The sequence below is a fragment of the Euleptes europaea genome, chromosome 1 (assembly GCF_029931775.1).
Source record: "Euleptes europaea isolate rEulEur1 chromosome 1, rEulEur1.hap1, whole genome shotgun sequence".
Taxonomy (NCBI): domain Eukaryota; kingdom Metazoa; phylum Chordata; class Lepidosauria; order Squamata; family Sphaerodactylidae; genus Euleptes; species Euleptes europaea.
Genome location: NC_079312.1, coordinates 86,558,542 through 86,572,826, shown reverse-complemented (window position 1 = coordinate 86,572,826; position 14,285 = coordinate 86,558,542). Strand labels below are relative to the sequence as shown.

Sequence of the window (14,285 nt, the reverse complement as noted above, 5' to 3'; positions counted from 1 at the left end):
GCACACAGCAAGTTTCATGGCCAAGTAGGGACTGCAACCACATTTTCTCTTGTTTGAAACCTGCTAAATCAAGGTCCAACTTTTAGTAGTGAGGGATGAGTCATCTCTAGCGCAAGTATTAAGGACAATTTAAGATGACAGGACATGTCAGCAGTTCAAAATGGAACCACAATACCACATCAACATGGTGCTAAATGCATAGGGCCACCCTGACACCAGTTCTTGCAGGTAGTAACATCCAATGATGTGACTGCCAAGAAATCTGTAAATGACATTATATGCCAAGAGTTCAGAAAACTCATTTAAAAACATTTGATGAACCAGTTTTAAGGATACACTAATGGAAAATAGATTCACTGGGAAAGGTGGGCCTGTGCAGCAAGTTCATGTCAACAGAACCCACTTCCATGTAGACAAGCTTCTAGGGTCATCCATAGTTATAGTACAGTTCTTCTGCAGGTCCAGAAACTGACCAGAGAGTGGACCACTTCTCTGACCAAGTTTCCCTAGTGTATCCTATTCTGCATGCATAGGTAGATATATTGTACAAGATAGATGTATGACAAATGCAAGGCACCTATAAAGCTAGAGTTAAACTTCTCCCAGCCCTTAGAAAAGAATAGTATATGCAACCACTCATAGAAGGCTGTCATTTATGCATAAACTTTCAGAAATTGGTAGCTGCTTTATTATTGTGTTTAAGCTTTTTACAATTAGGTCCTGAGTACCTTTATGGGTATTTAATATATTGGTATGAATACAGTTAAGTTAGACAGGTTTTCTCCATTTCTGTCTTTGACTTGTAAAAGAAGGCAACATTAACTACAATGTTTAGTTGTCAAAAAGTAAAGGTAAAGGTCCCCTGTGCAAGCACCGGGTCATTCTTGACCCATGGAGTGACGTCACATCCCAACGTTTACTAGGCAGACTTTGTTTGCAGGGTGGTTTGCCAGTGCCTTCCCCAGTCATCTTCCCTTTACCCCCAAGCAGCTGGGTCCTCATTTTACCAACCTCGGAAGGATGGAAGGCTGAGTTAACCTTGAGCCGGCTACCTGAAACCGACTTCCGTTGGGATCGAACTCAGGTCGTGAGCAAAGCTTTGGACTGCAGTACTGCAGCTTACCACTCTGTGCCACAGGGCAGTTGTCAAAGGGACAGTTTAAAGGGGAATGCAAAAGCTAACTACTATACAAGGAGCACGTACTTGCTATTCAAAATACTAAAAACAGAACTTCCATTCCACTTCCCAAATACCGCAAGTGGGAAGATAGGTAGGAACAACAGTCTGTTATTTAAGGATTACAAAAACAAAAAAACAAACAAAAGAAAAAGAAAAAAACCCTGTCAGTGGAGAACTGTTCAGTACCAGACCTACAAAATGGAAGGCATGTTTACATTCAGAAATAACTGAGGTAATGCTAGAACATGAATTGTATTTTAAAACATAATTGGGTTGTTTATTTGATAAAAGTTGTTTGTTGTAAAGCTTGGAAGCAGGAAGCCACTTACAAAAGTAAGGCTAATACTGTACAAATCAACTGTTTTATACTCCATAGAGGGGGGAAATCCTAATGGTGCCTTAAGGACTAGAAGAGTTATTGTAACATAAACTATCATGGGGGGGAGGGGGGAATACTACGTCACAATAAATATTGATCTTTAAGTGCCAAAAGTCTTTTTCCCCCCCTGCAGCAGACTAACCAGATCCAATTTATTAATTCCACATGGAAAATATTACAGGACCCACCTGAACAGTATTCAGGTGGAGAAGTATCACCAGTTAAGTGGGCAACAAAGTCACAGACATCAATTTAGCTTTAAAACTGGAAATTTAAGAGAACTACAAACCAGTAGCTGCTGCCCCTTTGGTGGTTCTTCCATGCACTTTTTAGCACGTATGCTGGTGTGGCTGAGATACAAATACTTGATCTTCATAATATGGAGTGGCATCAACCATAGCCTATACTAGCAGCCTGAGATGACAGATTCAATTTCCAGTATTAGCATCTGAGGCTTTGCTTAATTATTAACACTGCTGCCACGATAGCTGCCATTTTATGCAATTCCTACAAATTCTGACATATTAATCTGTTATTTTAGCATTTTTAAAGCCTTGAAGTTGCTTAACTAAAGACTTGGTCACTTTTGAAAAAATCTTATATCACCTGCAATTTCCAGCCTTTGGATATGCCTAAACATCCAAATGCATTTAATGGGAGTTTTCCCAATCAGATTCTGTATTTCACATTAAGACTGAGAAAAATCTGCCCAGTGTCCCTTTGTAAAAAACACACACAACAACCCCCCCCAAAATTAGCAAGTCACAGGAATAGATAAAAATATGATTCTCTTTACTGGGGCACATTACAGACAACAGACAGTAGAGGGCAAAGAACATATATAAAACAGCCACTGGTAATCAATCAAATGTTAAGTTTAGAAATAGACCAGACTAGTTTTAGTAGCAACTGGACATGAAGTCCACATAAGCCACAACTCCAGAGTCACCAACCTTTTAACAGAGGTTACAAGCATGCAGTGCTGCTGCTTCAACTTTCAGTAGCATGTATCACAGAAAGGATCACGAAAGAAGAGAAACAATATTACAAAAGTTGTACATCACCAGAATGCCCTTCGTATTAATCTGATTTGATCTCCCTGTACCCTTCCCATTCCAACTCAGTGCAAGGAAAAGGCACCGTAACTTTACATACAAAACAGATTAGCTGTAAAGGAGTTTCCAAACAAAGCAGAACAGCTTCTATTGGGCAGCTGATTGGAGATTACCAAACTGGCCTAGTCGTTTGGAGTTTGTCAGGAGACAGAGTTTGAAAATTGGATACACTGATGGGATTTGAAGTTGGAAGAACCACTTGTTCCTCTAGCTCAGAGCACAAGCCACCCTTCCCTCACCCCTCAGATTAGGTATTTTGGTTATACGAATGATCAGGTTTCCTCGTGCTAACACAGCAGTACTAAGCCTGTGCTGTGTGCACACACAGAAAAGAGGCTTACATTTCCATTCATTACAGCTGAATGTGGTATGCTACCAACACAAGTTCTCTTTAAAAAATAATAATAATAAAAAACAAGACTGTGGGGTTAAGGACTGTTGTGCTTCCCTGCATGGGCACCCATTCTTTGTGGATCTTGAGAGGGATAGTGGATGGGACCTGAGGCTCTCATGAAAGGAGGTGGAGGACCCATCGCATGGAACATGTGTGGTCCGAAACCTGTGGAAAGAAGATGCACATCAGTTTTCCACACCTCAAACTGCCTGCTAAAGATAAAGGCAACACCCCAAATTTTTCTGCATCCAACACCCAAGCCTCCTTGGCATTACATACTCTGGCTTCGTTGCCTTTAACACAATTTAATTTCACTTTTGTTTTTAGATTAATTGTGCTTTATGGGTGTAGATTAGATTTTTGCATTCCTTCTAAAATGTGGATATTGAAACAGACACTTACCAAGAGTAAGGGTAGGGAGCAAGGATGCAATCCAACATACGCTTACGTGGGGAGTTAAGTCCCATGTGAGCTTGGCAAGCCTTATTTCCATGAAAGCACATGCAACAGTAGGATGTAATTGTGTTCTAGAGAACTGTATAATTGGCTGGAAGGGTGGAAACACCTGATGCAGTACAGGTGAGAACACCTGACACAGTACATTACTGTTTTGTCATCTAACCTATTCCCTGAAGCTGAAGATCAGAAACACATTTGCCAAAGACAACCAGACACAGAAATGAGATCTACAGATTCAAGGCTAAAGCTACTCATGTGCCTCTTTCCAAAAAAGGAAGGGAGAAAAATAACATTACCAGGAGGTGGCGGTGGAGCAATGCCGGGAGGTGGTGGCAGGGCAATGTTCACCACCGCTGGAGGACCACTAGGAGGTAGGTTGAAATAGTTTGCAGAAGCGGCTTCTTCTTCTGCGGCAGGAGGAGGAGGAAGAGCTGCAGGACACAAAGCCAATGTATTAAACTGTGTACAACAGACAAGATGCAGGCAAGAAATATCGGAGGACAGAGATGGGAAAACAGACTGCTGTGAAGTGATTTCATTTGATGCACACAAACAAAAGGAGTTTCCTTCCTCAAAGGCACCAGAATAAAATCCTTTAAGCTTAATGAACAAGCCCTTGCATTACGACTCTTCTGTTTAACCCGTTAACTTCACTGATAAACTTCCTTCTAGTCATAGTTTCTGTCTCTAAATTATCCAACCTCTTGGTAGGCCCAATGCAGCCACCTTAACTTCTGAGACAGCTGCCATTAGCACTTCTGGTTCCCAAGGACAGAAGAGAGCAATTTATCTGCATCTCATCTTGCTTAGCAAGTCACAAAGCACTGTACAAAACGATTTGCAAAGTTACCGTACTTGGATAAATTATTAGGGACTGTGGTCTACACTACTGTGTATAGCTTGCTGTAAGTTGGATCCTTCTATGTAATTTTGCATCATTTAATCCATCATGTCAGTACTTACGCTTTGCTTCAGGTTTCTGGTTGGCACTACAACCCTAACCCTATTGCACTGTTTACTGAAATGTCCCATCTTGTTGATTGTATTGACTTACTCTGGTGTAATCTGCCTTCAGTCCCAGCGAGAAATGCAGACAATAAATAAATAAAGTACCATGTCTCTCAAAGAAGGGTATTTCCCTTACCTCCAGGCAAACCAGGGACAGGCTCCAGTTTTATACCAGATTCTGTGGTCCCTTCTCTTTCCTTCTCCTTTCCTCTGGCTGCTTGAGACCTGAAAACCAAACCAAAGACACCTGAGCAATACTTGTGGGTCATCTTGACCCTAAGTTTAGAAATTCAGTGTTACCAAGTCATAAAGGGGAAAGGACAGCTAAAATTCTATTTACAAATAGCTGTACATGTCAGTAGATTTCCCACAGACCCAGTATTAGCCACCTCCCTCCCAGGGCAGCTTGGAAAATCTGAAGCTCAGCCAGGACAGCAGAACCAGAAGTGTACAATGTTGCTTACATTAGACTTGGCGTGTAGCAACAACAAACCCTGCAGCTGACTACAGAGACACCACAATTTGCGCCGAGGAAACTCTTGAAAAGAAACAGGCACACTGCCATCTCTCCCTTTCTTCCAGTTACTCACCTGCCCCATTTCACATTAAGCCTGCGGCCGTTGACAATAAGCTTGTTGAAGGACTTCTCTGCCGCCACTTCTGCAGCTTGCCGTGTGGCAAACTGGATGAAAGCACACTGCTGCCTCTGCACCACGGTTATCGTCCGGATCTCACCAAACTGATAGAAGTGGTTCCTGAGGAGAAAACATATGCCAATGGAGTTATACTGTTCCTCATTACTGTTGGATACCCAATACACTTAATTCGCTACACAACTGTGGAGACCCTGATCACCTCTCTGTATCAGGTATGGAGAAGTTTATATCCACACTTCTGCCAGTTAGCTGGTATCTGGAGGTTTCATTCTCTTTGTGTAGAAACTAGTTATCCCCACAGTCCTTTACCAATATAAAATGGATACTTTGTAAAGAGAGCAGTGCTACAGATTCAATTTTGGCTTTCATTTTAGCCACTGAAGCGGTGTGCTGTTGCTATAAATCCAGTGTAATTACTGTGCAAATACTATCATTCCTAAACAATTCAAGTGCGACCAGAATAGTAGACTTGTCAACACACCATTGCTCCTTTCTACACTGAATATCTTATTCTGGTGAGTGCCCATCATCAGCTATTAGTTTTTGCACTGCTGGTTACACATGCTCACTACACAAAAATCTGTACAAAACATTAGACACAAAAAGAGAAATATGAAGGAACACATCTGCTTGCGAAAAGCCACTCCAGTCTCCTTCTTCAAGAGTCAGGAGAAGATCTACTTACAGGGAAATGTGCAAATTTGCCATTTCATGTGGTAAATTTTTTAAAAAAACACAAAGCTTTAAATCATGCCCATCTAGACACAGTGAACAGCAAGCCTTTAATAAGGTATTTACCTTCTGATAACAAGAGGCAGAAGTGAAGCCCTAATCAGGGAAGCCAGCTAAGGCTATATGTACACCATACTAGCTGCTTTCCAATATGTTTTGGGAAACAGACACTAGTGTAGACATTACATTCCTCAAAGAAATGCGAACAACACTGAATATGTGAAGCCAGAAGCAGAGCTGAGTACAACGTCATACCTAAGATCTGTCTCGGTGATAGTGTCACCCAGACCACCGACGTACAGTGTTGTGATTGTTTTGTCATCGGGTGGGTCCAGGCGAGGCATGGTGGAAGCTCGCTTAAGAAGCTTGTCAGCCACAGGATCATTAATACCATAGTAACGATCTTTTATGTTCTGATCAGCAAGAGGATCATCCGGATCGGTAGGTTTTTCGTGCCTAAGAATTCAGAAACAATATTTTATGGCATAAGCTGATAACAAGTGCCGATTTTATTCTTCTAGTTTCCTTTACACTTAAAAAAAATCCTGATTAAGTAAACCTGAATCCCTCTATAGTTTCACTTTCTGCCTCATTACGCTTCTAAATGAAAGACTGGGTGTACGAAATTGCAAGTTGTTTTTGAAACAAAGGACCTCATTAACAGACATTCAGGTGAACAATTATGGGCAGATTTTGCAAATACTGGGAATACAAATTCATCACTGGTGCAACCTGAGGTCTCCCAATTGTCAGCTCAATGTACTCAGCAAACATCTGCTCAGGAGTGATACTACCATTCTAAGGTTTGCCCAGTCAGCACTCACTTTGCCCCATTGTTTAAACTGTTTAAATACATCAGCATTATTTTCATTTTGCTGAGCAGTAACTCATGCATCTGAAAATATCATATCTCAAGGTCAAAAGGCAGAATGTCTTTCTCTGCACAATTATACCTGTAGGGACACTCTTCCCCTCTCTTACACTCTCCTTTCACCCAAAATGAGCAGATGTGTGGCCGATTGCGTTTGTAATAAGGTGTGGTCCGAGCCAGCTTGAGCAACATGTCACTGGTAGACGTAGCCTTTCCTAGAGCACCAACAGGCCGGGTGCCATCAGAGTTCATGATCTGGAAAGGCAGATAAACAGGTGCATGCATTAAGGTCAAGCAGAAGATTCACTTGGCTTACAGCACAAATTATACCAGAGACAATGCTTCACCTCTCTTTCCATGTTTTGAGTATAATATTCTTTATTAACATCCGACTTGGGCATATCATCTTTAAGTGAGAGTCCAGCATCTCGAACCTGAATAGGTAAACCTAACATTTAAAGAAAAAAGAGCAATTAATAAAGGCAAAACAGTCAAGAGCTTATTACGGCAGATGTGCCTATTTAAATAAGAAGCATGCGCATCTTTCTGGATTATTACCAAATATGGTAAAGAACCCTTGGAACCAAAGTACACATTAAGAGATATAACTCTGCTTGCCAAGAAATGCAAACATTTAAACTGGAAGACTATATAATTTCAGTGTGCCTTCTACATACCTATCAGCATACCACTGTATACCACTACCATCCAGTTAATAAACCATCACCTTTCAAGGAAGTCTGAGTCCAGAGAGCTTCCACGGGCGAGAGCATATGTACATATTTTTCATACCAAAAGAGCCACCTTATAAAGTGCTTCTCCGGAGGGTCTCTCAACCAGGGAGGTGGCTTTAGGCATGCACTGTTGCTGTAGGAAGGAAGTCACTAAAAAGCCCCATGCATGCATGGGACATTTAGGCACAGCCTTTGGAGTCCTTCACGAGTCGGCTGCAGCCTTTTCTTGGTGGGAAAAGATCTTGCCACTGTGGTGCATGCCCTAGTAACATCTAGAGTATATTACTGCAATGTGCTTTATGTGTGGCTGCCCTTGAAGTTGGTTCAGAATGCTGTGGCCAGAATGTTGATGAAGTGAGTCTTAGGGACCATATTACACCAGTCTTGTTCCATTTATACTGGCTCCCAATTTGCTTCTGGGCTCAACTCAAGGACCTGACATTGACTTTCAAAGCCATATGCAGCTTGGGGCCAGTATACCTTACGGACTGCCTTCTCCCATATGAACCTACCCATCGACTCAAGTCAACTTCAGAAGCCCTGCTTGGGTTGCCCCCACCATCTCAGGCTAGACGGGTAGCAACACAAGGAAGGGCCTTCTCAGTCATGGTGCCAAAACTTGGGAATTCCCTCCACAGGGAGATTAGCCTGACTCCCTGTAGTATTGTCTTCTGCTAAATCTCCCCCATTATGTGTTCACAATGATGACCTGTTTGAGGAAGGTGGTGTAAATTCAACCATTCAACCCACTCCACAGTGACAGCAATATCATTACTGGGTATTCTTTCCCTTGTAGCATCCATATTGTATTTAGGTTCACATCAGGAAACACAGTCCAAACACAGAAGTATGTTTCTGTACACATACTGCCCTTGTTTTACTGGAGTGACAGTATGTTAATTTTGAACTTGCTCAATATATACTAGAAGGATAACTACACACCATACTCCAGGTCCAGAAGGCAGGTCTGACATACATTCTTCAGCTTGCTGCACGTTTGGCACACTTCAGTCTTCTTAAACCGCATACGTACACCTGGGCACCAACGGAATACTGTGAACGGCCTGGCACAGATCTGAAACAAAGGCTGCATTAGCATGTAGCAGCTTAACCTAGGACCGTAAGACATGAATAATGCACACAACAACATCTTCACTTTCAATCAGCAGAACTACATGCACTCTGAAAACTAAAGAAGGAAAACAGTTCCAGCAATACCCAGTGGGTAAGGAAGCTGTCTGCAATATACAGGAATATATTTAGTCCTCCTGGGACAATATTATCTACACTGACCCATTATTTGATTGGGGACCTAAGAATACACTGAAAGTGAAAAATAAAACACTACAGATGATGATAACATTTTACCTTCAAAACAGACCTTAACAAAAAGCACTTGTTTATATAACGTAAGAGATTTTTTTTGCATTGAGCTGGCAAGGCATCATGTACATGTTCTACCAACTTTGATGGAGGTTAATGATTACTTGAAATCTTAACCCCCTTTAGGAGATTGTGCCGAATCCTACCCATTCTTCTATCAATAGAAAGGATCACTCCACTGGAGGCATGCACTAGCAGAATCTAAATCCATGGTATTCAATCATGGAGAATGTACTGGCAGGATTTTTAGATGATACAACTTTAGAACTTTAGAACTATGTGTGTGTGTTAAGTGCCATCAAGTCGCTTCCGACTCATGGCGACCCTATTAGAACTATACTGCTTTGAAAATCTCTTAAACATACCTTGCATTCTTTTCCATATTTCTCTTTGGTCTAGAACAACAACAAAAAACGCATGTTACTAAAAAAAAGTGGTTCTCCTTTCCTTTACCAGCTCCCACAAATAATCATCTACTAAATTCTCAGCACATGATATCCATTTGTCCCAATTCCCTCAGGAACAAAGGCAATCACCCCAGTCTCCTATCATCACCAAAGGGAAAAAGAAGAAGAGTTGGTTTTTAGATGCCAACTTTCTCTACCACTCATGGCAGAATCAAACCGGCTTACAATCACCTTCCCTTCCTCTCCCCACAACAGACACCCTGTGAGGTGGGTGAGGCTGAGAGAGCATGACTTGCCCAAGGTCACCCAGCTGGCTTTGTGTGTAGGAGTGGGGAAACATATCTAGTTCACCAGATTAGCCTCTGCAACTACACCAAGCTGGCCACATGCGACACAACCTTTCCTCTTCTAAAGAGACTAACATCACAGTTCTGTAGGACAGTTCTATAGGACAGGAAAATAATTCATTTTTTCAAAATGTTTACACCCTCCCACAGGCCTAATCTGAAGCATTATTTGGTTTGATTATGAACCCTTTGCAAAAACGGAGAATTTCCCCTACCCATGGAGCTCTGCTTTTTTGACAGAAGTGTCCCCACTTTTCTTGCACTGACGTGTAATATTAACAGAGTAAAGGTTTGCTAACAGGCCTGGGGGAAAGTATCCTGTTCATTTAACAGAGGCTTAATGTGTGGAAAGGGGAACTGAAGCTTTTAATAGCATGGCGTAAACAAAATGCCATTAAACCTCTTTTAAAAGGACAAGATATTTTTTTCCTCCAGGCAGTTGGCATCCCCACCCTCAAGTATGGGCTGCTGTCATACAATGGAGTATACTCAGAACTTCGGATCATGGCATGAATGTTAAGAACACAGTTTCACAGAAGTATAATCTTTATAAATAGCACAGAAATATGGTTTCATAGAAAATTTTTACTAACCACATGAAAACATGAGATCTGCTGCTCCACTCTCAAGCATATATACCTTAAAATCTTGCCAATTTTAATGGGATTTACTTCCGTTTATATAAGTACATAAGACTGCTGATCTGTGACTACTTTGTAAATGCAAATTACCAAAACATTTACTAAAATGCTCATTTCACAATAACCACCCAGGGTTTTTTTATACAAACTCCCATCAAAAAAGAATAAACAGAGTATCAGGTAGCTTCCACAAAGACACATGAATCTCACTATGAAAGAATCCAGTTTCCCGAGGCTGCACTCTTGTATAAGATATATAACTACAACTTGATTGCATAACAACATATGCTGGTAATTCCTTTTTCAAAAATAGCATTTATAGCTATTCTTTGCTTTAAGGCGTGTATGTTTATATAAAGTAGTATGCGGAAGTTGGTATTTTGCCTTACGTTAATTCTTCCATGTTTATTTGTATACTAAATTCTTAGCGTGCAAACACCACGATTTTATTTAGCCACCCCTCCCTACAAACACATAAAAAAACCACATACCATTCGGATATATGGGTTTTCTCCGAGACACGTCTGACACAAAATGGGGAAATCCTAAATAAAACACATGAAAATTATTTCAAGCCTAAGACCACAGCTCTTTTTTACATCCAACTCCCCCAAACAAGCCTCCAAGGCAGGGGTGTCACGAAGCTCACCTTTGTTTTAAACCGAATACTGCAGAAAAGCCATATTTTCTCTAATATGCACCTTAATAAATTGTGTGTGTGTGTGTGTGTTAAGTGCCGTCAAGTCGCTTCCGACTCATGGCGACCCTATGAATGAAAGTCCTCCAAAAATGTCCTAACTTTGACAGCCTTGCTCAGATCTTGCAAACTGAAGGCTGTGGCTTCCTTTATTGAGTCCATCCATCTCTTGTTGGGTCTTCCTCTTTTCCTGCTGCCCTCCACTTTTCCTAGCATGGCTCTTTTCCAGTGACTTTAATAAACTGCAGTGGGTCGCCGTGTTAGTCTGTCTGCAGTAGTAGAAAAGGGCCAGAGTCCAGTAGCGCCTTAAAGACTAACCAAAATATTTTCTGGCAGGGTAGGAGCTCTCGTGAGCCACAGCTCACTTCTTCAGACACAGCTAGAATGTGAATCCACCTGTCTTTAAGATTCACATTCTGGCTATATCTGAAGAAGTGAGCTGTGGCTCACGAAAGCTCAAACCCTGCCAGAAAATATTTTTGTAAGCCTTTAAGGTGCTACTGGACTCTGGCCCTTTTTTAATAAATTGCATTAGTCTAATATGGACACGTTATTTGCATTTCCCCCCCCCCCTCTGGGAAACCTGACGGGATACAAGGTGGAGTTTGTTGCGTTGTCTATGAAAGCTCCATTCTGTACCTATATGGAGATCAGCCTTCACCTTGCCCGTGAACCGAAGGCGCAAGTGCAGCCTCCCAACCCTCCTCCCTGAACTGCGCCCCACGCGAGCCCGCGGCGGCTCCTGCCCCTCGCCGCTTCCCAGCACCCTCTGCTCCCCTCGGCCACGAAGGGGACCGAAACCTCTTCGCCGAAGGAGCGGCGGCACGGCTACAAAAACGCTCCGGCGGCCGGAAAAGAGCCGCGGAAAGCCGGGCGTTTGGGCCCCCCGGGGGTCCCCGAGCCCCCGCCGCCCCGCCCCGCCTCGCCTTGCCTTACCGCATCCTCCCAGTTCTGCCGATTGTAAGTGTTGGAGCCGAGAGACGTCGCCATCTTGGCACCCGGGGGAACAGCGGCGGAAGTGGAGGCGCCCGCAACGCCGGAAGCGTCGGCCTCACGACCCGGCTGTCTTTCCGGAAGGGGCGGGGAATCGCGACCAAAAACACACACACACACACACACACACACAGAGACGCGGACGTAGAGCGTCAAGGGGCGGGGGGAGCAGCGCAGAGGGAGGTGGGATGTTCAGGTGTGTGTGTGTCAAGTGCCGTCAAGTCGCAGCCGACTTATGGCGACCCCTTTTGGGGTTTTCATGGCAAGAGACTAGCAGAGGTGGTTTGCCAGTGCCTTCCTCTGCACAGCAACCCTGGTCTTCCTTGGTGGTCTCCCATCCAAAGACTAACCAGGGCTGACCCTGCTTAGCTTCTGAGGTCTGACGAGATCAAGCTAGCCTGGGCCATCCAGGTTCAGGCGTAGAGCTAGAAAAAGGTAAACCTTTTTTAAAAGGCACATTCAAACTAAAGACAATGCATTTACCTGGCCTGAATAAAGACCTTGCATTCATGGCCCATGACCAATGCTGATTTCTCCCCACCCATCTCTCCCCTGGACATCACGGACTCTTCTGCAGACCACACCTCATCCCACCACGCCTGCTATTCACATTTACATACTGTTAACATTTGCATACTAATGCTTGTCTGAATTCACTCTCCTCTACTTAAAGAGATGGATTCACGTTCTAGCTGTGTCTGAAGAAGTGAGCTGTGGCTCACAAAAGCTCATACCCTACCAGAAAAGTGAGCTGTGACTCACCAAAGCTCACACCCTGCCAGAAAATATTCTTGTTCGTCTTTAAGGTGCTCCTGGACTCTGGCCCTTTTCTACTTTTTTAAAAAGTATACCCTAGAGCACTGGTTCCCAACCGGGGGTCCGCGAGAACTAAATTAAGGTCCACGAAACAAAGTTATAAACCCATAATAAATTAATATTTTCAATTAAAAGTTCTCTATTATAAAAAATATATATTCAAATATTCTAAGTTTAATGTTTAACTAACAGTTATGATTAAAGTTTATTTTCAAATTCTCGGAATTTTTATTTTGAACCTTGGGGTCCCTGCAACGAACAAAAAAGTCCTAGTGGTCCCTGGTCAAAAAAAGGTTGGGAATCACTGCCCTAGAGTTAGGGTAGCCACTCCACCTCCTAATCTCTATAGCTGAACACATGAGGCCGCCTTCTACTGAATCAGACCCTTGGTCCATCCAAGTCAGTATTGTCTGCTCAGACCGGCAGCGGCTCTCCAGGGTCTCAGGCAGAGGTCTTTCACATCACCTACTTGCCTAGCCCCTTTAACTGGAGATGCCAGGGATTGAACCTGGGACCGTCTGCATGCCAAGCGGATACTCCACCACTGAGCCACGGCCCTTCCCAAGTTCTCTGCTTGCCTAGCCTTGTCTGCCCTCCGCCTGGTTCTTAGCTGCTTGCAGGCTGCTGACGCAACGATCTCTGTTCACCTTCTCGAGGTTGCTAAAGGTGTAGCACCTTTAGCAGCCACAGCCTGCCTCAGCAGTACAGGGAACAGTAGTCCCCTATGCAAGCACCGGGTCATTCCTGACCCATGGGGTGACGTCACATTCCGACGTTTCCTAGGCAGACTGTGTTTAAGGGGTGGTTTGCCAGTGCCTTCCCCAGTTGTCTTCCCTTTACCCCCAGAGAGCTGGGTACTCATTTGACCGACCTCAGAAGGATGGAAGGCTGAGTCAACCTTGACCCGGCTATCTGAAACTAACTTCCGTCGGGATCGAACTCAGGTCCTGAGCAGAGCTTGGACTGCAGTACTGCAGCTTACCACTCTGTGCCAGTAACACTGCATAAAGTATTACTTTCGAGTTGGGCATAGGAGGAAACACTTGAAGCACCATGTGGCAGCAGCTTTGATTCTTAAGTGGTAGAGAATGTCGGCATATAAAAACCAATTCTTCTACTTCTTCAGTTTTACTTCTACTAGAAATTCACAAGCCCTGGCCAAAGCTACTGTTTCTCTCAACAGTCTCATTTGCAATAATAGTAAAAGAACAGGTTAGTTTCTATGGCTGAAGAATTAGCTTAGTAATGTATATGAAGCTTTTTGAAAACCCCAAAAGCACTACACAAATGTTAAGTACTGATGGTTACACCTCTACAAAACACATCAGTCTAAACATCTTACATAGCTTAATACAGCTGATGCATACATATGCTGCATTTTTGTAAGACATGTAAAGGATGTACCCTGTGATATGGACAGAGATGGGAAAGCCTGGGGAAAAAAACAGAAAAATTTGGAAAAAACAGGTTTTT

At 43.1% G+C, this 14,285-nt stretch overlaps 1 protein-coding gene across 1 annotated transcript; it reads right to left on the bottom strand.

The window, feature by feature from the left end:
* Positions 1-3,091: 3,091 nt before the first annotated feature.
* Positions 3,092-11,999, bottom strand: RBM22 (RNA binding motif protein 22). Its single transcript, XM_056856685.1, has 11 exons — positions 11,940-11,999; positions 10,798-10,851; positions 9,277-9,306; positions 8,471-8,603; positions 7,142-7,242; positions 6,877-7,049; positions 6,179-6,379; positions 5,126-5,290; positions 4,672-4,760; positions 3,824-3,958; positions 3,092-3,233 (listed from the first exon to the last, which is right to left on the bottom strand). Exons 1-11 carry the CDS (start codon positions 11,991-11,993, stop codon positions 3,103-3,105), a joined length of 1,266 nt encoding a protein of 421 aa, XP_056712663.1. The 5' UTR covers positions 11,994-11,999; the 3' UTR covers positions 3,092-3,102.
* Positions 12,000-14,285: the final 2,286 nt, after the last annotated feature.